The sequence below is a fragment of the Capronia coronata genome (assembly GCF_000585585.1).
Source record: "Capronia coronata CBS 617.96 chromosome Unknown acBCG-supercont1.2, whole genome shotgun sequence".
In the NCBI taxonomy this organism is placed as follows: Eukaryota; Fungi; Ascomycota; class Eurotiomycetes; order Chaetothyriales; family Herpotrichiellaceae; genus Capronia; species Capronia coronata.
In genome coordinates, this window is record NW_006912894.1 from 2898884 (window position 1) to 2923926 (window position 25043).

The 25043-nt window shown below is 53.0% G+C and overlaps 10 protein-coding genes across 10 annotated transcripts; 8 read left to right on the forward strand and 2 right to left on the reverse strand.

Moving 5' to 3' along the window:
- Positions 1-536: 536 nt before the first annotated feature.
- A1O1_02712 (insulysin) lies at positions 537-3881 on the forward strand (the record flags this gene model as incomplete). Its single annotated transcript, XM_007723622.1, has 2 exons — positions 537-767; positions 834-3881. 2 exons carry the CDS (start codon positions 537-539, stop codon positions 3879-3881), a joined length of 3279 nt encoding a protein of 1092 aa, XP_007721812.1.
- Positions 3882-4660: 779 nt separating this feature from the next.
- Positions 4661-6491, forward strand: A1O1_02713 (autocrine motility factor receptor; the record flags this gene model as incomplete). Its single annotated transcript, XM_007723623.1, has 4 exons — positions 4661-4701; positions 4906-5157; positions 5858-5989; positions 6080-6491. The coding sequence occupies 4 exons, from the start codon at positions 4661-4663 to the stop codon at positions 6489-6491; spliced, it is 837 nt and encodes a 278-aa protein (XP_007721813.1).
- A 575-nt stretch (positions 6492-7066) lies between these two features.
- On the forward strand, positions 7067-7772 carry A1O1_02714 (uncharacterized protein; the record flags this gene model as incomplete). The annotated part of the gene is made up of 3 exons (XM_007723624.1): positions 7067-7089; positions 7153-7313; positions 7381-7772. 3 exons carry the CDS (start codon positions 7067-7069, stop codon positions 7770-7772), a joined length of 576 nt encoding a protein of 191 aa, XP_007721814.1.
- A 1161-nt stretch (positions 7773-8933) lies between these two features.
- On the forward strand, positions 8934-10228 carry A1O1_02715 (glyceraldehyde-3-phosphate dehydrogenase; the record flags this gene model as incomplete). Its single annotated transcript, XM_007723625.1, has 6 exons — positions 8934-8981; positions 9034-9047; positions 9109-9172; positions 9229-9913; positions 9970-10140; positions 10197-10228. 6 exons carry the CDS (start codon positions 8934-8936, stop codon positions 10226-10228), a joined length of 1014 nt encoding a protein of 337 aa, XP_007721815.1.
- Positions 10229-11273: 1045 nt separating this feature from the next.
- On the forward strand, positions 11274-14597 carry A1O1_02716 (histone deacetylase 6/10; the record flags this gene model as incomplete). The annotated part of the gene is made up of 12 exons (XM_007723626.1): positions 11274-11667; positions 11738-12032; positions 12091-12104; positions 12158-12296; positions 12349-12461; positions 12510-12637; positions 12691-12862; positions 12986-13145; positions 13196-13243; positions 13308-13371; positions 13482-13770; positions 14038-14597. 12 exons carry the CDS (start codon positions 11274-11276, stop codon positions 14595-14597), a joined length of 2376 nt encoding a protein of 791 aa, XP_007721816.1.
- A 538-nt stretch (positions 14598-15135) lies between these two features.
- A1O1_02717 (uncharacterized protein) lies at positions 15136-16410 on the forward strand (the record flags this gene model as incomplete). Its single annotated transcript, XM_007723627.1, has 1 exon — positions 15136-16410. One exon carries the CDS (start codon positions 15136-15138, stop codon positions 16408-16410), a length of 1275 nt encoding a protein of 424 aa, XP_007721817.1.
- A 543-nt stretch (positions 16411-16953) lies between these two features.
- On the reverse strand, positions 16954-17852 carry A1O1_02718 (ubiquitin carboxyl-terminal hydrolase L3; the record flags this gene model as incomplete). Its single annotated transcript, XM_007723628.1, has 2 exons — positions 16954-17657; positions 17792-17852. 2 exons carry the CDS (start codon positions 17850-17852, stop codon positions 16954-16956), a joined length of 765 nt encoding a protein of 254 aa, XP_007721818.1.
- Positions 17853-18432: 580 nt separating this feature from the next.
- A1O1_02719 (uncharacterized protein) lies at positions 18433-19599 on the reverse strand (the record flags this gene model as incomplete). Its single annotated transcript, XM_007723629.1, has 1 exon — positions 18433-19599. One exon carries the CDS (start codon positions 19597-19599, stop codon positions 18433-18435), a length of 1167 nt encoding a protein of 388 aa, XP_007721819.1.
- Positions 19600-20697: 1098 nt separating this feature from the next.
- A1O1_02720 (uncharacterized protein) lies at positions 20698-22626 on the forward strand (the record flags this gene model as incomplete). Its single annotated transcript, XM_007723630.1, has 1 exon — positions 20698-22626. One exon carries the CDS (start codon positions 20698-20700, stop codon positions 22624-22626), a length of 1929 nt encoding a protein of 642 aa, XP_007721820.1.
- Positions 22627-23525: 899 nt separating this feature from the next.
- Positions 23526-24869, forward strand: A1O1_02721 (uncharacterized protein; the record flags this gene model as incomplete). Its single annotated transcript, XM_007723631.1, has 2 exons — positions 23526-23741; positions 23874-24869. The coding sequence occupies 2 exons, from the start codon at positions 23526-23528 to the stop codon at positions 24867-24869; spliced, it is 1212 nt and encodes a 403-aa protein (XP_007721821.1).
- Positions 24870-25043: the final 174 nt, after the last annotated feature.

Below are 25043 nucleotides of genomic sequence, written 5' to 3' on the forward strand. Positions count from 1 at the left end.
ACAGACAGCATTCAACCCAGATAATTACGTAGTTGAGAGTCCTGCTCTCCTGCAAATAGTTTTTCATTCTTGTATTGGAATTAGGAATTGCCGGTGTAAGGCGTCAGGGGCACAAGGCTGTGTAACTGCGCAGTGAGGCTGGTAAGATCCACCGTAGCAAAACTACTGTGGAGGTTAGAGTGTGTTGCGCACATCGTCGGTGGGCAGCCGCGGTCAACGCAAGGCGGCGGTATGCATTATGTGGTTTGTTTGCCATCATCATCATCAATTCAATTCTCTGCAACCGCCATGAGTGCTTGAACAAGAGACGACTATCACATTCCCTCCTTGTGCCCGAACTGTCTTCCTCCTCACATACTCCCTTCTTTCCCTTCCACCCCATCTACATGAGACTGTCCGCCCGCCTCTTCTACTCGTCGCTCCTTTCCCTTCGAGTCTCGTGTCCATTGGCATACCGCTCCTTGCCAATACCAAAACCTCTGATGTCCAAAGCCTCATTCCAGCAGTCCCCTGCTAGTCGATCCTTTGCCACAGTCATGAACTCAGTCAAGCGGATAACGGACGACTTGGAGAAGCCAGATCTCGACGACAGATCGTACCGGGTCATCGAACTCCCCAACAAGCTGGAAGCCTTACTTGTCCACGATGCAGAAACAGACAAAGCTAGTGCCAGTCTCAATGTCAATGTCGGCAACTTTTCGGACGAGGAGGATATGCCCGGGATGGCACACGCCGTAGAACATCTGCTGTTCATGGGAACTGAAAAGGTGGGCTGAACAATCTACAAAATCTCCCTTGAAATGAGAAAACATCACGCTGACGGAATATAACAGTATCCTGTAGAAAACGAGTATTCGTCTTATCTTTCCTCAAACTCGGGTCACTCCAATGCATATACGGCAGCTACTCAGACGAATTACTTCTTCGAGTGCGCCGCTTCGCATGAAGCGAACGACAACTCCTCCAATGGCGCTGCAAACGGGATATCAAACGGCACCGCAAAAGGTCCATTGTATGGCGCTCTTGATCGGTTTGCACAATTCTTTGTGAAGCCGCTGTTTCTGGAGAGCACCTTGGATCGTGAGTTGAGGGCGGTGGATTCGGAGAACAAGAAGAATCTACAAAGTGACGCATGGAGGTTGTCTCAGCTGGCCAAATCTTTGTCGAACCCTCATCACCCGTACCATCATTTCTCGACTGGCAACCTGCAAACCTTGAGAGATGACCCGGAGAAGAGAGGCGTCAAAATTCGGGATGAGTTTATTCGTTTCTATGAACGAAATTATTCTGCAAATCGGATGAAATTGGTCGTCTTGGGCAGGGAATCCTTGGACGAGCTGGAGAACTGGGTCGTCGAGCTGTTTTCCGAGGTCAAGAACAAGGATCTACCACAAAATCGTTGGGATGGGGTTGAGATGTTGACCAAAGATCAGTTGTCAACCGAAATTTTCGCAAAGCCGGTCATGGAGTCGCGGTCCTTGGAGATCAGTTTCCCGTGGCAAGACGAAGAGGACATGTACGAGACACAACCGGCCAGATACATTAGCCACCTCATTGGTCACGAGGGTCCCGGAAGTATCCTTGCATATTTGAAAGAGAGAGGACTAGGCCAGACTCTTTCTGCCGGTTATCACCCCGTCTGCCCCGGGTCAGCATTCTTTGAGATCGAGATTGGACTGACACCTGACGGCCTGAAGAACTATCATGAGATCGTCAAGATTGTGTTCCAATATATTGGCATGATGAAGGCGAATCCACCCGTGGCATGGCTGCATGAAGAGATGAAGAACATGGCCGAGGTTGACTTCAGATTCCGCCAAAAATCCCCGGCCAGCCGCTTCACGAGTGGCACAAGCAGCGTCATGCAGAAGAAACTGCCCCGCAACTGGCTCCTCAGTGGGACAAGCAAGTTCCGGAAGTTTGACGCCGACGCCATTACACAAGCCATGCAGTATCTCCGCGAGGACAATTTCCGGTTGATGTTGGTGTCTCAAGAGTATCCTGGTGACTGGGACCAGCGGGAGAAATGGTATGGGACCGAGTACAAAGTGGAAAGGATACCTACGGACGTTCTGTCCCAGGTACGCAAAGCCCTTTCCTCACCAGGGACCGACCCGATCAAAGAGCTACATCTCCCGCATAAGAACGAATTCATTCCCACCAAGCTCGATGTGGAGAGGACAGATGTCAAAGAGCCTGCGAAGACCCCGAAATTGCTCCGCAACGATGACATGGTTCGCCTGTGGTGGAAGAAGGATGATACTTTCTGGGTTCCGAAGGCTAACCTCAATATCAAACTCCGAAACCCAGTCACCTACGCAACCCCGGCGAATTATGTCAAGACTGTCTTGTTTGTCAGTTTGGTCAAGGATGCTCTATCGACCTATTCCTACGATGCAGAAATTTCCGGGCTTGCATACGCTGTGGGTGCCAATACGATGGGCGTGGATCTAAGCGTTCATGGATACAACGACAAGATGGCAGTACTTCTAGAGAAAATCTTGGTAACGTTGAAGAGCCTTGAGATCCGAGCTGATCGTTTCGAAATCATCAAGGAGCGTATGGCCAGGAAGTATAAGAACTGGGCCTTCCAACAACCGTACTACCAGATTGGAGATTACACTCGATGGATCCTGAATGAACGCGGTTGGATGAACGACGTGTTTGCGGCGGAGCTCCCCCATATTACTGTGGATGATATCAGAACATTTGCACCACAGATCCTGCAACAGGCGCACGTTGAGGTGCTCGCTCATGGCAATTTGTATAGAGAGGACGCCAAGAAGATTGCAAACCTGGTCGAGTCGACATTGCAGCCACGGCCTCTGCCTCCATCACAATGGGATGTTCGAAGAAACGTGATCATTCCGCCAGGAAGCAATTTCGTGTACAAGCAATTATTGGGCGACCCGGCCAACATCAACAACGCGATCGAGTACTTCTTGGATGTCGGCCATGTCATGGATATTCCCTTACGGGCGAAGCTGCAATTATTCGCTCAGATGACCGATGAGCCTTCATTTGATCAACTTCGTACCAAGGAACAACTCGGCTACGTGGTTTGGAGTGGCGTGAGACCTGCATCTGTCACAATGGGATACAGGGTCCTCATCCAAAGCGAAAGAGATCCGGACTACCTCGAAACCCGCATCGACGCGTTCTTACTGAAGTTCAAGAAGGATTTCGAGTCCATGACCGACGACGAATTTGAGGGTCACAAACGCAGTTTGATCAACAAGCGATTGGAGAAGTTGAAGAACCTTGACTTTGAGACGGGTCGCCTGTGGGCTTATATTTGTGGGGAGTATTTCAACTTCTATCAAGTCGACCGAGATGTTGCTGCGATCCGACAACTCACAAAGGATGACATGCGGGAATTCTATACACAGTATATCGATCCCGAATCGCCCACTCGCGCCAAAGTCTCGGTGCACCTCGAAGCACAAGCCAAACCTGCTCCAGCAGAGGCCATTTCCCCAGCCCAACAGAGAGAACAGCTCGTCGGTCTTACTGTGCAGATTTTGAAGTCTCTCGGCGTTGACGCGGACGAGGACCAGCTGAAGCCATCGTTTGAGAAGGTCGACTTGGCGGACGACAGCAGTATTGTGGGAGCGATTCAAGAGTACATCAGCACCACGACCGCTGCTTCAAAGTCGGAAGAAATTGCTACACAAATGAAGGAGGCAGTGCCACGGATGCAAGTTGCACTGAAGATCAAGCCGGTCGAGTCTCCTGGTGACACGGATGATGTGGCTGCGAATATCAAGACTCCTGAGGTTATCCAAGACCCCTACCTGTGGAAGGCCGGGTTGCAGGTCAGTCAAGGACCGCTTGCGATCGAAGATCTACGGACTTTCGAAGATCTCGAACCGAAGCTGTGAGCCGCAACATCATGGGGTCTGGGCTCTGGACTTGCTTGACAGAAGTGAAGAGGCAGCTCTCAAAGATCTCACGTTGGTATGGTGGTTTGCGGTCTATTTTGACGACCAACATAGCGAAGGCGTTAAGCGGCATAACACCCAGAGATAGAAAATAGGTAGAATGAATGGGTCACTAAAATGGATACTCTTCTCGAACTGATAGTTTCTTATGAGGTACCATGGGAGAGTCATTTCTCTCGGGCTATTGTACCAGACATCATGTGAACCTCGTTTACTACAGACAGGTACCTAGTAGCTACCAGGAATCGAATATTAGTACATGATGCTACGTCGATGCTCAATAATAAATGAGTTTCAAGGTTCGTAACCATCCCGCTTTATCTCCGCTTTAATTCCGGCCTGTCACGACTGTGTACACAAGGACGTACAGAGTATCTACACACTACGCACCCCTCCACCTTCAATGGACAGTCTGGGGAAGGCAGACATTCCGGATGAGTTTTACCACTAACCAACAAACTGACCTGCAGTTCCCTCGTACTAGTAGCAGGAACTGAAAGGCCACGCACCAGCAACTACCTCCAAAAGCGACGAGACGAAAGGGCGGTTGTCCTCTTCTCACTGCCGCCTCTTCCAGCCTACTCCTACATACCGATTCCACTCGATCCGCGTTTCGCACTGACCGAACCTTGCACTGCAATCGCAATCACCAGTGCATCCTTGATCTTGCCGGACAAAAACATCTCCGGGAAGGTTTCACCTTCAGAGCCCCGGGCAAGATGTCAACCCTCACCACAACCACCCTCAAATCGTCCTACCCGTAAGCAGCGCACCCGCACCCGCACCCGCCTCTGTCGTTTCCTCCCTAGCTGCCCCTTTTCAGTCTCATCCAAGACCTCCAATCGTTCCTGAGGGACTTGAGATATGGAACTCGCATCAAGAACAACAAATGGGTTTTCCTATACTTCTTGAAGGATTACTACCCGTACTTTACTGTGTTGACTTTGGGTATTGTTTAATCTAGTCCTATCCTCCCACCTCCATTCACCGCAAACCAACCGCCCACGATCCGACTATATCCTCTATCGAACTATACATTCGGCACGAAGGAGACGCAGCCCGAGGAAGACCCGTCGGTGGCGGCGCGGCTCAAGAGGCTGGAGGAACACTATGACCAGTACGGCATGAGGAGGACGTGTGAGGGCATCTTGGTCTGTCATGAACATAATCATCCGCATGTGCTTATGTTGCAGATTGCGAATGCATTTTTTAAATTGTGAGTTTTTAAAAAGAAAAGAAAAGGAAAAATGAATGTTTGATTTGTCTTCTTTCGTCCGTTGGTGTCGTCGGTGGTTGAGTTTGTGGCTGTTGTCTGGGTTGTACTGGTCTTTCACCAGGGTGGGCAAATGCGGCTCCTTTTCGGGACGAGCAGAGTTGAGGGAGCTGGGAATGTTGAGGTTGGCAGGAATATACATGGCGGGCTGAATATCTTGGAAAGGGAGGAAACCGCGCATTCATGGAGCCGAGGAGATTGACGGGCCATCGGTGGGACGAGCCTGCTGAGCATGTTGAGAGATGACGGGTGTTGTGCGGTTGTCCTTCCCGAAGAGATCGCCGGATCTGTGGTTCATGGTGGAGATGTCTCGCATTGTCTTCTCTTTCCTTGAGCCGGATCCAGGGATGATATGTTTATGCTCTGAGCCAGCTCTGCGAGAAGGAAAGAGTAGGAGTCGGTGTTTCTCCTTCCAGACGTGCTTCTAGCGGAGGCTACGTGTTTGTGTGCTTTTTCCCGGTTGCTCTCTGGGAGGAAGCTTGAGGGGCCTGAAGCACTCTGATTGCTTCCAGAGGAGACTGGGGACGCCATAGTCTATTTCTGCACTCCCGAAGACGTAGCAGAAGGACACTTCTTGTCTGAGCTTTCAAGGAGAAAACCGCTGAGCTGGAAACGGTTTGCTAACACGACGTTCTACAAACAGACCCGGCGACTATCTGCCCCACGACGCCGATGAAATCGATGGCTTCAAAATGCGACTGAATGAAAGGCTTGCTCCGACGAATCCCAAAGATGGGGACACAGAGTGGGATATTGGAGACTGTCTTGCTCAATGGTATTTCAGACCCTTTAACTGCCCAGCTTGTCCGGACGAACCCATATATCGCCATTATGCTCGGCCATTCTAACATTATCTGGTGACTAGGTGGCGGCCGAACCACGAGACATTCCTCTACCCCTTTCTCCCAGCGCACGTTTCGCGGCCAAAGGAGCTCAAGAAGTTATACCTCATCCACCTGCCCCCGAATAAGGTGCTCAGTGTTCCGAAGAACATGAAGCTCCTGGCTGTGCCGTTGTTCGAGCTCTACGACAACAGCGCGCGCTATGGCCCGCAGTTGAGTGCTATCCCACATTACCTATCGAGATATAGGTTTGAATATGTGGATGAAGATGGGAATGTGAGTAGTGTCACGCCTGGTGGTGGGCCTACGTTGCCAGGACCTCAAGGATTGTTGGATATCTCGCGAGCCGCCGAGTCCCAAGATGTAGGAGACACGAAGATGGATGAGACGATGGGGGCTGGAGATGATAATGTCAAAATGGAGAATGGGCACTGATCGAAGCATAGTTGATCGACGTCCAATGTGTGAAAAAAAGCCGTGACCTACCTTATACATAACCAGGCTGTTGCCCGGATAGGATCCTTCAGCCTCGGTACCCTCCACGGGTCCTTCCACTGACGACCCGCTCTGCGAACATGCAGCCTGCAACCCTTGAGGCTAGCATGAGTGCCGCGGGCAAGGGAATCCAATATCGAAAAGCGATGTATCAGGAATAAGGTTGGCGAGATAGGTTGATCGATTGTCTTGACTCAGCGCCTCGATCACGTGATTGTTTGATTGACTCGCTTATCGGGTGGCGGGCAGATCCATGTAGCTTCGAGTTCAAGGTGGCTGGCCGCTGCACCGGGACGCTTGAATTCGGAGATGCTCCCACTGCAGAGGTGCTGTTCCCGCTTGGCGCAGGCGGGAATTTTGTAGCCTGCAATCTGTCCAGTTCACGATACGTACATGCAGATTGTCCATCCTACTGCACGACGCATTCATATTCGACGCTCCTGTTCAATCTTGTCTATCACCGAGAGTCAAGCATCATTGTTCTCGTCTGAGACAGTTTCAACCCCGCCCTCACAATGAACGCCCTCAGCCCACAAATGTATGTACTTGCTGTTCTATGTATCTTGAGTTGATCAAAGCACTCGTGACTGACCATATGCAGCACCAACTTGGTGATCATCCTCGGGATGATGCAGGTTTCGAAGCGCATCCCATTTGACGATCCTCAAGTCCTGACAGGAGTGCGCATCCTCTACGTGACGTCCAACCTCATCATCTTCGGCCTGTACTACTACATTGGGTTGAAAATCAAGGCCAAGAAGGGTACGTGAAGGGGAGCCCCAGGCGACAACACCACTAGTCGATCATACTGACCATGCATGCGCCGCAGACATGACCACACTGAAATACGTCGAGCCTGCTCCCATGGGGTCGGGCGAAGAACCGAAACTGGTGACCACCACCATCCAAGAGTATGACCAGGGCCAGCTGTCGGCCGCCTACAAGGCTCAACTCATGGGCATTGCCATGATGGCATTCATGCACCTGTACCTCAAGTACACCAACCCTCTCCTCATCCAGTCGATCATTCCGGTCAAAGGTGCCCTCGAGGGCAACCTGGTCAAGGTCCACCTCTTCGGCAAGCCTGCAGTGGGTGAGCTCAAGCGACCATGGAAGGCATCAGGCGGCATGATGGGCATGGGTCAAGGCGAGACTAAGAGCGATAAAGCCAGCATCGAGGCTGCTGAACGTGCCGGTCGTGGTGGGGCGAAGGAGGAATAGATGTTCGGCCTCAAAAGTGCATACGCATAGCATAATTAAAACGGGTGCGCCCAGATGGCTCGTGGAATGGATTAGATATCACTGTTGGCCATAGTGGCAATCGCTTCCCCCCTCCATGGTCCCAAGCAGTACTAGAGTGTGCGTGGTTTCCTTGCGAGCTGAGCGTTTGAGCATGTTGGTCACTGTCATGGAGTGTTTTACAGCTGATTGCCACTTGAAAATGCTACATTGGGTTATGGCAAGATTGTCTGTCTCCTCAGCATCGAGCAGTGATGAGATACATGTTGCATAAAAAAGCGCGGCTGCGACGGCGAGTTGGACGGAACGATAGATAATCCGCTCCGGGTGCCGAACTGCCAGAACAGCATCGCCTGGCGATTGGATGGGGCGCAGTGGGAGCGGTTCAGGCAGGTTGCTGCTTTGTGGTCTAGACAGTTTGTGAGATAAGCAATGCTAGTACATTTTGTACATTGATGGGATTGCATCACAGCCTCGAAGGGTTCACGCTGCAGTGGTTGATGGGGCGCATCAACAAAAGCAAGGTGTCCAGCTGTATTCCGAGGCAATTGGCATCCGATTCTCGTTCGTCGTCGGCCGGAATACCATCATTTAATTATCGTTTCACGATAAATGATCGCTGCTAGCTACAGAGCTATACAGCTACGAGCTACGAGACTGGACAGTGCGTAGCACGGATTGACCCTGTCTCCGAGTGCCATCTGCAGTGCAGTACTAACTGGCTGCCAAGCTCGCAGGTGGAAGGAAGACCAACGAAGAAGAAGACTGCCTGCACTACGTACTACTCGCTACTAGCTGCAATAGCAACTGCCCCTCAACGTCAACATCCCGCCCCACCATTTGCTCACCAGCTCTTCTCAATACTGCTACTACTGCCACTCTGCTGCTGCTACTAGTACAAAAAGCTTTCCTCATCATTCCCATCACACCACTCCGCGACATAACTTATTTGACTGAACCAAACATCAGTCTTCATCCTCCTCCATCCACCCTGCTCCAGCCAAACTACACTTAACGTGAGTCTGACGTGACCTCCCTTCCGCCTACATCCTGTTCTACAAAACTTCATTGTGACCCGCCAATATTCCAAACTAACCTGAACCTTTTCCTCCTCCAGAAATCTTCATTCATACCAAGATCAACATGCCTACTCTCGTCGGAATCAACGGCTTTGGCCGTATTGGCAGAATTGTAAGTGGGAACAAGCTCCAAAACAGTGATATCGTCGCTAATCAGTATCCAGGTGTTCAGAAACTCGTGAGTTCAGCCTGATCACAGTCTTCGCGCTCCAAACCTCCCCTTTCTGACAGCATTCTAGAGTTGAGCACGAGGATGTCCACGTCGTGGCCGTCAACGACCCTTTCATTGAGCCTCACTACGCCGTACGTGACACCCTGCCGACCTTCCCACAGCTCCGAAACATACTGACCCTTCGCAGGCATACATGCTCAAGTATGACTCCACACACGGACAATTCAAGGGCACCATCGAGGTGGAGGGCGACACCCTGGTCGTCAATGGCAAGAAAGTCAAGTTCTACATGAAGAGAGACCCGTCCGAGATCCCATGGTCCGAGACCGGTGCACACTACATCGTCGAGTCCACCGGTGTCTTCACCACCACCGAGAAGGCTTCTGCCCACTTGAAGGGTGGTGCGAAGAAGGTGGTCATCTCTGCTCCATCTGCTGACGCTCCTATGTTCGTCATGGGTGTCAACAACAAGGACTACAAGTCCGACATCCCCGTCATCTCCAACGCCTCCTGCACGACCAACTGCCTGGCACCTCTGGCCAAGGTCATCAACGATAAGTTCGGCATGAAGGAGGGTCTCATGACCACCATCCACTCCTACACCGCGACCCAGAAGACCGTCGATGGCCCGTCATCCAAGGATTGGCGTGGTGGACGAACTGCAGCCCAGAACATCATCCCCAGCAGCACTGGTGCCGCCAAGGCTGTCGGCAAGGTCATCCCATCTCTGAACGGCAAGCTCACCGGCATGTCTATGCGTGTCCCAACTTCCAACGTCTCCGTTGTGGACTTGACCTGCGTGCTGGAGAAGCCTGCCAGCTACGAGGAGATCAAGAAGGCCATGAAGGATGCATCCGAGGGTGAACTCAAGGGTAAGTAGAAGGAGCCCAGCAGCTGCTCCTCACCAGTTTAACTGACAGTTTGGCAGGCATTCTTGGATACTCGGAGGATGCTCTGGTGTCCAGCGACTTGAACGGCGACCCGCACTCCTCCATCTTCGACGTCAAGGCCGGCATTGCCCTCAACGACCATTTCGTCAAGCTTGTGTCGTGGTACGACAACGAGTGGGGTTACTCCCGACGTGTTCTCGATCTCTTGGGTAAGTGCATTATCCGATCGGAAGATCTCGGGGTTCGTTACTAACCTGGGGTCTAGCCTACATTGCCAAGGTTGACGGAAACGCCTAAATTGCAATCGTGACACCTCAAATTCCCGTCTACCCAGGCTTCACGCGGGGCTTTCCCGCCCTGAATTGAGGTCAAAGGATTTCTCCTTGGGCGAGCCCGGAAATCGAGGTGAAAAACATAGAGTGAGGTCGTACAAACCTGAATAGCCCTAGGCGGCAACGGTATCCTTAGGAAACCCACCACCATTAGTTGGAATGACAAATGCAAATCCCTGTATTGGCAGACAAAATACGCTCTTTTCCAACCCCAGATCCCCAGTTTTCGATTTAGATGAATCGTGGCGAAGCTGAAATCTTGCCGAGGGTTTGATCAATTTGATCGACAAGGTGAATTCCGGCGGATCATTGAGGCGCAGCGACATTAATCACGTGGTCTCAGCCTTCTCCCCCCTCACGTGATACGTATTCTTGGCAATCCCCTGGTCCTCATGGTTGTCCGCTGCTCAATGCTCGATGAGACACCATAGATTATCTTCCGCTGAACCAAACCAGGCTCTTTACTTGGGCTCATTGTCGCCTTCGGAGGAATTTAGAACTATAGGATATTTTGTTGTACTTATAAGGGAATCTAGACAAAGATCAAGCTCAGACGAGAGACGTTCCAAGTGTGGGCGCGAGGTATGTTATGATGGATCACTCTCTATATCTGATAGCCCGCGCCTTTTTGTGACTGACCACTTACTCTCATATTGTTTGCTCTATGGCCACCGTGCAGGGCTTCTAACTGACAAGTGAATCATCCTTTAGCTTGGAACAACAGTTTAAGTCAGACAGCAACGACTACCCGTCTATCTGCAAGTCTGGGTTTTGTTGTCAACATGCAGCCTTCCTAGTGGCAGGGCTTGTTGAAGAAAGGAACGAGCGTGTTGACTTCTCCTCGGCGGGGAAACATAGGTCAAATGGCGCAGATTCCCCCATCTGGTCAAGGGGACCTACAGTCTCCCAGTGGCCCTAACTTCCCCTATCCCATCCCTAGGGTTCAGGAACCTCATCTTGCTGGCGATACATCGATGAGGGATACGGCCACCCCTGATGTCTCAGCCGACATGGATCATCGGCTGAAAATCGAGACCTCTGAAGAAGATGAAGATTACGAGGACAGTTTGTTATCCGACACGTCTTCCGAAGCAGACGATACCATCCCCAAGCCACCCCGGGGGCTGCCAGTCGCACAACTGCCGACTGGCTTATGCTATGATGACCGCATGCGGTATCATGCCGAGATCGCGGCCACCACTGGAGAGAATGTCCATCCCGAGGACCCTCGGCGAATCTACTACATCTACAAGGAGCTCTGTGAAGCCGGCCTGGTGGACGACGAATATTATCCCCCGATGGTCGAGGTACCACTCAAACGGATTGACGCGCGCGAGGCCACACGTGAAGAGTGTCTTCTCGTCCATACTCCGGAGCATTATGAGTTCGTCAAGAGCACCGCTAGTAAGTGTCACTGCGTGGACAGCCTACCTCGGTGGTTGGATCGCATGGCTAACTGGCTTGTCCATTGCAGATATGACGGATGACAAACTCATCGATCTGTCTGAGGATCCCGAAATGGACTCCATATATTTCAACGCCCTGTCTTTCTTCTCGTCCAAATTGTCAGCAGGTGCGGCGATTGAGACTTGTCGGGCAGTCGTCTCGAGGAAGGTCAAGAATGCGATTGCTGTCATCAGACCCCCGGGGCATCATGCCGAAGTCAATCGCACGATGGGGTTCTGTTTGTTCAACAACGTATCCATTGCTTCCAAGGTGTGTCAGAACGACTTCGGTGAAGGTTGTAGGAAGATCTTGATCGTCGATTGGTAGGCCACTGTCTTGCATCTTGTCAAACAAGGATAATGTGCTAACAGCTTCCTTCAGGGACGTCCACCATGGTCCGGCTCATCTTTGCCTTTGTTACTGGCTGTTACTGACCTCAAGCTTGCAGGAAATGGCTGCCAGAAAGCCTTTTACGATAATCCCAATGTCCTGTACATTTCGCTTCATGTCCACATGAATGGCATGTTCTATCCCTCAGGAAATGAGGGAGACATGTACCATTGTGGGACTGGTGCTGGTCTCGGCAAGTACGTATAGTTTTCTTTCGCACATATGACCACAGGCTGAACCTGTCCCAAGGAACGTCAATATTCCCTGGCCTACCAAAGGCATGGGCGATGGCGATTATATGTACGCGTTCCAACACGTGGTTATGCCGATCGCCACCGAATTTAATCCCGACTTCGTCGTTGGTATGTCTACTTAGGTTTGCTTTCGGAACCGTGTTAATATGGTGTTAGTCGCTTCTGGATTCGACGCGGCGGCAGGAGATGAGCTGGGCGGATGCTTTGTCTCGCCCCCTTGCTATGCACATATGACGCATATGCTCAAATCCCTCGCTGGCGGTAAGATAGCCGTGTGTCTAGAGGTATGATATGGCTTGCTCCTGGTATGCGGGTGCTGTCCTTAATGCGTTAATAGGGAGGTTACAACTTCCGTGCCATTTCGAAATCTGCTTTAGCAGTTACACGCACCCTGATGGGAGAGCCGCCCGACAGGCTCCATGCCACAGCTGCCACCATCTCGGCCGTGGACACTGTGAATAAGGTTCGCAATGTCCAATCGAGGTATTGGAAAAGCATCTACCCCAAAGGTGAATTCAAATGATACTGGTCTGAAGACATCGCCCATTGATTGATGAACAGATCCTGTAGGAGGCGTCTTTGGCGGTGAGAGGTTACACGGTATGTCCACTCCTTCGTTTGTGCTGCCAAAGCTGCGGATCGCGGATCCCTATTGAACGTGGCTCTAATCTCTGAATTAGATGTCATCCGGCAGTGGCAGGCAGCTCATCTCTACGATAAATACAAGCTCACTCAGCTACACATTTACCGCGACACCATCTCGAAATCTTTTGACCACCAGGTCCTTGCAACGTGAGACACGATATAACAGTATGTAGCTGTACCAGAACTAATGCGTCCAGACCGAATTACGAGAGCAAGAAGGGCCTCGTTGTCATATTCCACGATTCGTACGTTCATTCCGTACACGTTCGTGTCATTTCTTGAGGTACCTGACGAGCTGATGAAATCCAGGCCCGATCTTCTAGGAGTCGGCAACGGCTTGACGACACAGCAGAAGCCACATGATACCTGGTTGGTGTGTAACCTCTCCCCTCCCAAATCTCCGGACACTCTTTCGTATTCTGTTACCTCGTTACCCTTCATTGCCACTATGCCAACACCCATGCTCACTTTACCTTCCCGAAGGTTGACGGCGCGCAGTCGTACATTCGATGGGCAGTTTCGCACGGATTTGGAGTCATCGACGTCAACATCCCCGAGCTGATTAGTGTCTCCGATTCCAACAACGCGGAAGACAATGAGACCGAGGTCGAATACGCCTCGACCGCAACAGACGTTGCACGGAAAGAAGGCGAGAAACTGTCCTCGTATCTCTGGGAGAATTACGTGGAGCCGTACGAGTTCCCTGGTGGCATCTTCCTTATTGGAGCGGGCCATGCGTTTCATGCTATCGCCAAGTTGGTCAGTGAGCATGGTAAGTTTGTTCTCTCTCTTCACCATTTCTTTGATCTGCATTTCATCGCTCGATGTTCTTGGAAAATCATGGATTACTGCCCCACCCTTGATACCCGGCGCTCCCTGATCAGATTGGCCTTGGCCCTTGTTTCAAGCGTCGTTTGAATCAGCCTTGATCCTCTGACCAGCACGACATCTCTCTTAAGCCTATCGGGTCACAGAACATCATGCAGTTTCAACCCCTTCGCAGTTGATCTCGATGTCTAATGTGAAATCGTGGATACAGAAAACATTTTCCCCACTCTGCTGGGCATCGTCGGCTTCATCGCCACAAATCCGATCAGACCAATCTCGAATCCGGCCTCACACTGGATGAGCCAGTGGTACCGCGACAATAGCTTGGTCTATGTATCGCATGTCCACAGCGTATGGAAGAAGGAGGGAAAGGCGTCCAAGCGATACGGCCGCCTTGTGCGGTCGAATGGCGAAGTGCTCAACCAGATGATGAAGATCCATGAACAGGAGGTGTATGAATGGATGAAGGAGAAGATTCAAGAGAATGCGACCGACGAAACCACCGAGGACGATGAGGACGCCGTGGGGCGGGACAGTGATGGCGACACCATCGACGATCCAGTCGCCCTCGAACAGCAGCAGCAGCAACAACAATTGGCCAGTTCTTCACAGGCTAATGTGTCGGGCAATGGCCATGATGGCGTCGGAGCACCTACTCCGTCGGGTGCAGCTGGGGGTGGTTCGAGAGCAGCTGGTGGCGCCATGTCGTTGCCCGGCATTGGCAACGGAGATGCTGGTGGCGCTGATGTGCTGATGACCACAGAGCAGTGAATGATGCGGGAGCAGTGAGGTTAAGCCCGACTCTCCTTTAGTTGACCTAGTATGATGATCCTGCATGGCGAGAAGTGTGGCAGACATACCTGGGCAGCAAGAGCTTAGATGATTGACCCCTCGGACACTGCATTCACAAGGCTTCCGCTACATGAAGAAAGCTCGGAAAGAGCAGTTATCCGAATGAGTATTGTAGACTGGGCTTCAAGGTACTGCGATCGTTAGGTACTTTATAGTACTGTGGCGTACCTTTATATGCTGACTAAGTCAGGGGTGTTGAGCCACAGGAGCCACAGTGGAACTCCAGATACCGAGATTCATCCGTTAATGATTTTTTGGGCGCGATCCAAGTTGTCAATTAATTGCATCGCAGTCTCCATATATTCTCGCTTCATCACCTTCGTCGCCCAGATCTTACGAACCTCATTCACTCGCCGGAGTAGTCTCATATCTCCTCAATAGAGGGACTATACTGTCTGCGTTCGGTCCCACAAACGAGGAATCCAAAAAAGAGGTACAAGCACGGGGATACAGAAAGATGCACCGCTCCCCGTTGGCACAATGTACGGCGTGCCGTGTATCGGTGCTCGACGCCTTCACATCTCTAGTCACAGGCGTTTCGATCCCGGTCCAGACTCATCGAGGAGCGACAATACTAAAGACTGGGTCAAGACTACCGTCGCGGCACCCGTTACCGTTACCATTGCCATTGCGCCCACACCATTACCCAGGCTCCAGAGCGTTCAGTGGTCTTTCAGCGCGGCGACAGACTTCTGCTAAACAACCGTCCGCCGAATTTCATACACAGTCCCCGTCTACCTTCTCGTCATCGTCAGCATCGGCTACACAATACTCCTCCGAACCGACTTCGACATCTGCTGAACAATTAGACTCTACCCCCTCCGAGCCGGAAGAAGACCCGACGTCACGGTCCTCAATACCATGGTACCTACAGGTCGAAGAACCCGTCCCACCATCGCCCATCTCACCGCTCCTCGCGCTGCAAGAAATCCCCCCCTTACCGGCTGACCCGCCTGCGATCCTCCAACCCGTGCTCGAACACCTATCCGTGCAAATCGGCCTGGACAATCTCGTCCTCCTGGACCTCCGGCACCTCGACCCGCCGCCGGCCCTGGGCGCGAATCTGATCATGGTGATCGGCACGGCGCGCAGCGTCAAACACCTCAACGTCTCGGCCGACCGGTTCTGCCGCTGGGTACGCCAGCAGTACAAGCTCCGGCCGTACGCAGATGGCTTGCTGGGCCGGAACGAGTTGAAACTGAAGTTGCGCCGGAAGGCGAGGAAATTGAAACTCGCGCAGACCGTGGGCAATACGATGGCGGGGAAGGAGGTCGATGATGGGATTACCACGGGGTGGATTTGTGTTAATATGGGGCCGGTGGATGATGCTGTTTTGCCGTTGTCGGGCAGAGTTGAAGATCAGCTGGACGGTGGGGATGTGGCTGCTGAAAGTGAGTTAGAGGCTGCTGCCGGTGATGCGGGACGAGTGCCTCATCAGGCGCAGTCGGAGGAGTTGAAAGACGAAGAGGAGGATGACGAAGAAGAAGATGAAGAATATCGAAATCCCTCGGATGGCGAGTATGTCGGGTTTGGAAGTCGGCCGAACTCTCCTAGGGTCGTGGTGCAGATGTTCACCGAGGAGAAGAGGGTCGAGATGGATCTGGAGGGTCTTTGGGATGAGAGGAATACGCGACGAGCCAGGCATGTGGAGAAAGCTATTGCTGAGGCCGAGGCTGAGGCAGAGGCTGAGGCCGACGCGGAGGCCGAGCTCGAGAAGATCAAGTTGGAATAGGAGGAGGGAGAGCGATACAAGTAAAACAAGGGACTGCCCTCGTGCGCTTGAACGGGAGCGGAGCCGAAGGGTAGTTGTATATATCATAAATGTTCGACACAAGCATCAAGGAGAAGAAGGCGATACGTGTTTACCAGTTCACAGGAAATCTTGACGGTCCCAGCAATGTAGTCTACGTGGCCGTCATGCCAGCCCTTTTGCAGAAGCACTATCCACTCCATATACGATGCTCAGCCTTGTTCGCACACTTGACATGGTCATAACATATCTCATTGTCATTCGTACAGATCTTCTAGATCGTGTCTTATCGTCTAGTCTTTTTCGTGTTCATTGCATAGCCCCCGTTGCTTGACCATACTCAATGCGCCCATTTATGCCGTAGCGCCGCCAATGCAGTGCAATAGAACCAGCCCAGCAACGTAAGGTTCAATGTCACCTCCATCAAACCATGCAGAAAATGCCCTCCGTCCGTAGCATGGTAGTACAGCGGCCGCCAACATCCGTTCTTCCCTCAGCCACGAGACCTGATGGACTGCAGCGCTCTCACTCCAGACTAGGACCCAGCATGATGACACTGAACCGCATCTCCCCCCCACCAGCTTCTTCCTCCCTCTTCAAAAACGACTGGACACCCAACTCCTGGCCCTTCTTACTCAAGACATCTTCATGCGGGCCCAACCGTCCTCTCTTGATCGGCCCCTTCCTCCGGCCGTCCAACTCCCACAGATCCCCGTCCTGATCCTTGACGAACGCGACGAAATGCAGATCCACATTCGCCTCGGCGTCCGGCGCACTGGTATCGCCCTTGGCCGCGGCCGTGGCGTGCGCCGCCTCCAGCGCCTGACTGTTGTAGAGCAAGTCCGCACGTTCATCCGGGTTCGTCAGCGGAACGGCCTGCTTGAGCAGTTTGTCCAGATCGCTGTCTGGGACGATATGGTCTCTGGCTCCACCGTTGCTGACGCTGTGCAGCAGGCCGATCAGACCGCATGCGTTGCGGATCGTCTGCTTGAACCACACCACGTCCTCCGGGTTGCCGGAGCCTTGGTAGTCGGCGCGCGAGGCGTCTTCGGCCACGCGGTATTTCTCGTACGTCTCGGTTATAGGGAAGACCAGGAGGAGAGCCAGCGCGGGGCGAGGCAGGAATGCGAGGAGGCTTGGGTCTGTGAGCGAGTATACGTCGTGGAATTGGATCGCGGGCGAGAGGCCCAGTTCGCGCACCAGACTGGTCATGACTTCGGGGTTGTTTTCTGACCGGGAGTCCGTCAGTATGTTATGTTATGCTTGTTCAAGTTTGGAATAGAATGCAATGCAACTGATCCTGGGGTGATATTGTGGGTTGGAATTGGTACGCTCTCTGTGGCTCTGATAGGTAGGTACTTACCGAGTGGCACGAAAGCCTTCCTCGTGGCTGGCACGTCGACGTCGACGTCTTGGTGTGACATTGTGAGAGAGTATTGTCTTGTGATATCTGTTGGATACTAGTAGAGCGACTGGGAGACTTGGGACGAACTGTTTTGAATGGAAGTGAGAGGAGGGTTGATCAAGAATTTGTGTATGAAGATCGTAAATCAGACAAAAAAGATGGAGGCGTTTTGGCGGGGAAGATGCAAGGCTGCAACGTGTTGCGTCAGTGTCTAAAGGCTAAGGTTAGGCTAGTCCTAAGGAGCTTTAGGCTCTGTCAGGCACCCGGGGGACCTAATCCGTCAGGTCTTCCGAGGGGTCAATGGGGGATCTAGGAAGGTTCTAAGGATACTCTTTAGGGAGACTTCCCTAGGACCCTAGGACTCAAGGATGTCTGCGCAGTGCCTAGGTAAGGTACCTAAGGGAGCCTTCTAAGGGGTTTTCCTTACTCTCCTTGAGCCTGCCTAATAGTAGGTAGTGTGACCTGCGCAGCCTTGCACTCTGTACGGCTGAGCCCACTGCCATACACTAGTATGTGTCGACAATAGAACCAGAACTTGCTCTCCGACCTATCTTCGCAGCGCGGTCTGAGTAGTCTACAGATACAATATTGATCGCTCTTCAAACCTCTCGAGACCATTGACTCTCATGCTGAAACTTCAATACTTCGTCCCCCCATGACCACCAGCCTGCGGTCAGACTCCGCGCAAATAGCTCCAACGCATGGTACTCCCCGGGCAGCAGTTCGTCCAGCAAAGCCTTCAGACTCGGCTTTCGAGAATGCACATCGGGCACGGCCGCAATAACACGTCGCCGGGGAACCTTGCAGACCCGATCTTCTTGGAATAACAGAAGAATCTCATATGGACGACGCCACACGCCATCAAGAACAGTGACAGGGACGCCACGTGCAGTCGTTTTGATCCACACCCACTCTTCGTGAAGATGAAGGTTCAATAAGCCAACAGCATCTATTACATCCTTACGAACAGATACCTTGTTCGTGATCCAGACTGCCAGCCATCCCCTCGAAGCCAGACACTCCTTCACGATACGCATGGCTTCTGGAAAGGGATCGGTCTCTTGGTGCTCCGAAGTTCGATATACACCAGAACGACGGGCTGACCGATTGGACCAGGGCGGATCCATCACGATCAAATGAAACTGCTGAGGGGGAGGAAGCAGCATTTGACGCGCCGAATGAAACCCCGCCATTCCACCTTCGAGGCTGGCCAGGACGAATAAAGCATGAGCCGGGATGAGGAATTCCCCGGCGTCTCCGGTCTCGACAACAGCGGTCCTGTCTCGGCTAGGATTGCACACTGCGACACCGCGCAGACAATCGATGGAGGAGAATCGGGTTTGAGTTTCGGTGGTCGACAGAATGACAGGTGCTAACAACGACAGATCACCAGTGCTCCCCGGCGAAGATCTGAAAGGAGCTAGTGGCATCGCTTGCAGGACCCTCTCCGAGTTCGGGAGCAGCGCGTGGCGGCCATGGCACCAATATGAAGGACTGCCTTGACCACGCAAATGGTCTTGGATCTCCGTGAGAGCTGACGAGATGTCCTTCTGGACGGACTCGTGGTAGGTTCGATCGTGCAAGGGAATCGCGCCCAGAGCGGTCTCCCTCTTGGAACCTCTTGGTTCTGTGCTGGGATAGGGATCATCCAGAGCAGCAGCACTTTTGAGTCTGTATGGGATTCGCTGACCTGATTCGATAGACGCAGGTATGTCGACCAAAATGGTCGTTCGTGCTTGGTTGCTGTAAATCACTGACCCGGGCATCATGGGATTGACACGATCGCCATGTCGGATCTCCAATGCCCACACCCGAGGCGATAGGAGGCTTGCGGATTGCTCGAGGCTTCTTCTCAGCTGAGAGGTTGGGAGGCACAGTATTGTTTTGGGATCTTGCTGCTGATCGATGGACTGTCTAGACCGCGGGCCATATGTACGAAGGTACCTAGGTACCTTTGGATGCTTGGGAACCCCGATCAGACTATCGATGCGGATTTGCGATCGCTCGGCCAACAGCCGGGTCTTGTTAACAAACTACAGCGGGTCCTGAAGTAACCGCAAGCGACGCCAACGACAAAGACAAAGAGGCAAGAGGCCGCGCGGGAACGATGGTCACCTTTTACCTTTGATCTTTGACCTTTCACCCTTGGAAAGTTTGAATGGTCGTCGAACTGTCGAAAGAGGTTGGATTCATTCTCTAGTCTAACCTGATCTGGTATGACTGACAGACTGACCCCTGGATTGGATTCCGGCCTCGTTCAACACGGACCTGCTCACAGACCACCACGGCAACACAGCGCAGCAATGATGGACCTAAGGAACCCGAAGTTCGCGGCTGCTGGACCGTCTATTCGATGGCTGAGGAAAAGAAATCCATGGCTCATCTCAAACCGGCCCCCTCCCCCGATCCTGGGCCCCCAATATCAAGATCCAGGACTCATCCCTTGACCATCGATTCATGATACGCCATGTCAACTATTGAATACACCACAACATACTTTCAGGTGGGTAGATACTAGCTGGCGGCAGGCACCGACATGCTTCATCTTGTCACCTCCGGCCACCGCTGCATGTATGATGTGATGTGATGGCTGTCCCTGCAGGAATTCATCTTCCTCATCTCTCTCTTTTCCCCTTTCCCGCTGTCAGTCCTGAACACTACTCCAGGAAGGCGCATCTTGTCTGATCGTGCCTTTTCTTGCCGCTTCTCAGATCTAACCAGTCGAACTCGACGTCGAATGCCCACCATCTCGGCTACTGTTTACTCGGCCAGTTGAGCCGCGCGCAAGCGATATGTCAAGAGGCTCATAACATGCAAAGACTCGACCGGCGTCTGCGCAACCCGAACTCGGCTACATGTCACAAATGCTAGCATCCGATCCTTTCAGCGTTGCTTCATCTCCGCTCGACCAGGCATCATGGAAGGCAACCGGCCCGTCCACCGCTGTGCCGCATGAACCCAACTCCGCTGGCGGTGCCTTCAGCGGTTCGCAGAATCGAGCCATCTTAATTGCTGCGCTCACATGCTCCTGTCTTAGCCTCTGTATCGTCTTATACGCCCTGGGGATATTTATCCGAAAGAGACGCAGTTTCCGGCATCGACTTATCATGCACCTGATCATGAGCAATACTGTCAAAGCCGGTGTATATTTCCTCTTTCCAATCGTGTCGTTCGCGGCAGGCCCAGTGCAGAGTTCGTCGGATTGGTGCCAGGCCAGTGGGTATGTGCTGGAATTTGGGGTCATGTCCGCCGACATGGCCATCCTCATTGTTGCTGTACACTCGATCACCTACATTCTCCGGCCCAACAGCAAGGCAGGCGAAGGTGGACTCTACCCCTATCGAAACTGGGTGTACCTTTTCTGGCTGGGGCCGTCCCTCCTGGCCGCCTCTTTGGCCTTCGTCAAGGGCGGTCACGGCTATGTCACGGCTGGGACGTTCTGCTACCTGCCCAAACGCCCGTACTGGTATCGACTTGCTCTGTCGTGGGTGCCCCGATATCTGATCATCGGCGTCATCCTAGCCATGTATATCTGGCTCTACCTCTATGTTCGGATCAAGTTTCGGGGCTTTGACAATCTCGGGCTTACCGGCTCCTCCCAAAGCTCGAGTTCGGAGTCGAGGCGGAAGTCATCCATCAGGCCCGATGACCTCGAGAAGAACTTGGATGGTGGTACTGCTCGACCCCTGCCAGTAAGCCCTATGAGACCGAGGAATCAAGACGCGCCATTCCAGCCAACGCCGGCACAATCCGAGCCACTTGAGCCATGGGATTATATGAATTTCATCACTTCCAAGCCGTTACAGGGCGTGAGCCCTGCCGCTGTGGCGGACGAAGACAAGCCGCCTTACGCCGCACGTGGAAGCAACTGGTCGGGAGACACGCAGACGGCTTTTGGTAGTGCTTCGGTGATACCAGGCACATTGGACCACTCCAGGGCTGAAAGTCGAAAGACTTCGGAAGCTGTTACCCTTAGACTCGAACAGGGGCCCATCATGCCACAACCTGTTCCCGCCGCCACCGACATGGTCGCCAATGACCCCCTCAGACAGACGAGAAACGCCATTCGCAAGCAACTACGATCACTGTTTGTCTATCCGGCCGTCTACATTCTGATGTGGAGTTTCCCGTTCGCTCAACACGCCTTGTACTATGACGACTATTATGTTCGACACCCGGTGTTCTGGCTCAACATGATTGTGTCGATCATGGTGAGTCTCCAAGCCGGCGTGGACGGCCTCATTTTCTCCTTGACCGAGAAGACCGTGAAAGGGGAAGACCGCTCGTTACGGGAAGGTCTGGCTTGGACATGGAGCCGCATCAGGGCCATCCTGGGATGGGGTTCTGCAGAAGAACCAGCGCCGCAGCCTGTGGCGACCGGGTCTGGTAGCGAACCATGCCGATCTCGTCGCACGCCACATTGGTGGGAGGCAGAAGGGCGACGGCGAAAAGACAGTGTCTGGTTGGGCACGAGTACTTATGCAGATTCCATCTCGCCGGTGGCTACACGTACACGATCTAGGAGCCCCGAAAAGCCAGGGAGAGTCGTTCACTCGAGGACCAGGAGTTTGGGACAAGCGTCTCTCTTTGTGCCGACATTGGGACCCATCTCCGCGGACGCTGCAGAGCTTGTCTCACTAGCGGAAGAGATGCATTCTCCAACGACGACGACATTGACTCCAGTCTCGTCCAATGTCGGCGCCACGTCGGGACGGCTTAGTTCACAGAGTGTGCGCCCTGCTCCTGAGACGGGGGCACCACATAAGGCGAGCAACGAACGATTCATGAAATAGATATCAAAAAGCTTTAGTTGGTGTCTGGCATACCAGGACCCCAGATACCGTGTCTAAACAGTTACATAAGATAACGAGCACATTCATGTGACGGTCGCGTCTTTACCTCTGGAAAGGACCCAATGTGTTCTTGAAAGAGTGGTCTTGTCCAGAGATACTGTACTACGTAGTACTAGCAGTCGGTGGAAATGGGCCGTGGATGACCGCGTACCTCTGTGGTACATTCACGAGGAAGAACTTTTCACACCTTGCCGCCGAGAGGCAATCAGATTTCGCCGCATAGTGATTGGTGTCGTGGTGTGGGACGTTGAAGATGTGGAATGTGGAAATGTGGGATTGTGGAATGTGTGCGCGATCCGGGGTCTAATAAGGGTCCTTGTTAGGCATCTGAAGCCTTGAAGAGTAAGAGGGTGGGGATAGGGAGGATACCTAGGTAGCCTATACGGAGAGCGGAATTAGGGGCACCATCACCATCTCCGGGGCTGAACAGAGCTGGAGGACTGGGACGGTCAGATGGCCTTGGTAGGGACCTAGGTGCCGAGTCCTCCCTAGGGATGCCTAAGGCAGGCACCTAAGGAACCTAAGATATCACTACAGTATTATCCCGAGATGATGCCGACTCGGATGTCAAGCTTCGGAAATAAGACAGAGCCAACCACCAACGCTACCAGCATTACCATCACCATTATTACCATCACCACCAACTTGAACACCATCATCATCATTACCTCTAACTGCCACATCTCCAACTACTGGAAACCTCTTCACGCATCTCTACAATTCTGCGCTTGGTCCAATCCCTTGCATCCCGTCATGTCATAACGACAGCGAGCTCGTGAATGCCCATTCCACCCCCAGGCCATGCACACACAACACTACAACCCTCACGACCGTCCGAGATGGAGAGCCGAGGCCCCTCGACTCCGAGACTGCTGGAGGAACCACTGCCTCAAGCTACCACGACGCGATCACAGAGATATACAGAAGATGATGCTAGGCCGATGACAAGACATGCGCCTGGCGCTCGTCAGGCTCAATCCCAACAACCGGTGGACAAGAGAAGCCTCGATTATGTCGTGCGCAGTGGGTTGGCGGGTGGGTTGGCTGGATGTGCGGTTCGTCTCGCCCGTGAAATACACATAAAGTGTTCTACATGCACTACAGTCCTGCGCCATCCTACATGTCGCCTCCCTGTCCTGTTCTTGGTCGTGAAGTCTAGACAATGCTGACATGACGGTGGTCCACAGGGCAAAACCGTGGTCGGACCGCTTGACCGGGTCAAGATTCTCTTCCAGGCCTCGAATCCGCAATTCGCCAAATACACCGGTAGCTGGTTCGGCGTGGTGACGGCGATGCGGGATATACACCGACAAGAAGGGGTTCGAGGACTATTTCGCGGCCACTCAGCCACTCTCCTGCGAGTGTTCCCCTACGCCGGGATCAAATTCCTGGCGTATGAACAGATCCGAGCATTCGTCATCCCCTCCAAACGCCACGAGACTCCAGTGCGACGGTTTCTGTCCGGGTCCCTGGCAGGCATCACCTCGGTCTTCTTCACCTATCCCCTCGAAGTCATCCGCGTGCGACTCGCCTTCGAAACGAAGCGCGATTCGCGCTCCTCGCTGCGGCGAATCTGCCAGCAGATATATCACGAACACCCCAACCCGCCAGAACCGGTGGCGACCACGACCACCCAAACCTCCGCGGCAGTGGCATCGAAAGTCGCCGAGAGAGTCGTGCCCAGGTCCGGCCTGGCCAACTTCTACCGCGGCTTTTCGCCCACTCTGCTGGGAATGCTTCCCTACGCAGGCATATCCTTTTTGACGCATGACACCATAGGAGATCTATTCCGCCATCCCCTCCTGGCGCCGTATGCGGTGGTGCCGTCCACAGCTACAGCACCAGGTTCGCCCGGAGATATCACCGGCACTTCTTCCACAAAGGTCCATCACCGAAGTCAGCTGACTGCCCCGGCTGAGCTCACCTCGGGCGCCTTGGCCGGTCTGGTATCCCAGACGGCTTCCTACCCGCTCGAAGTCATCCGACGGCGGATGCAGGTCGGCGGTGCCACTGGAGATGGTCATAGATTGAGAATTTCTGAGACGGCCCGCAGGATATGGCTGGAACGAGGTTGGCGCGGCTTCTTCGTCGGCCTGACTATCGGTTACGTCAAGATTGTGCCCATGGCCGCCACGAGCTTTTATGTCTACGAACGCGGCAAATGGTTGCTGGGAATTGGATGAGAGAGAAAAGTCGACTTGAACGGCCTACAGGTTCCCATGTGCCAGGAATGGACCGCTCCTCTTGGGTTGTCAATGGTCTTCCACTGGGTCGAGTCCTGTCCGATGATGGACGGACATGAGTTGGCATTCGCTCTATTCTCCCACTGCCGAGCTGGCCTTGAACTCATACACACG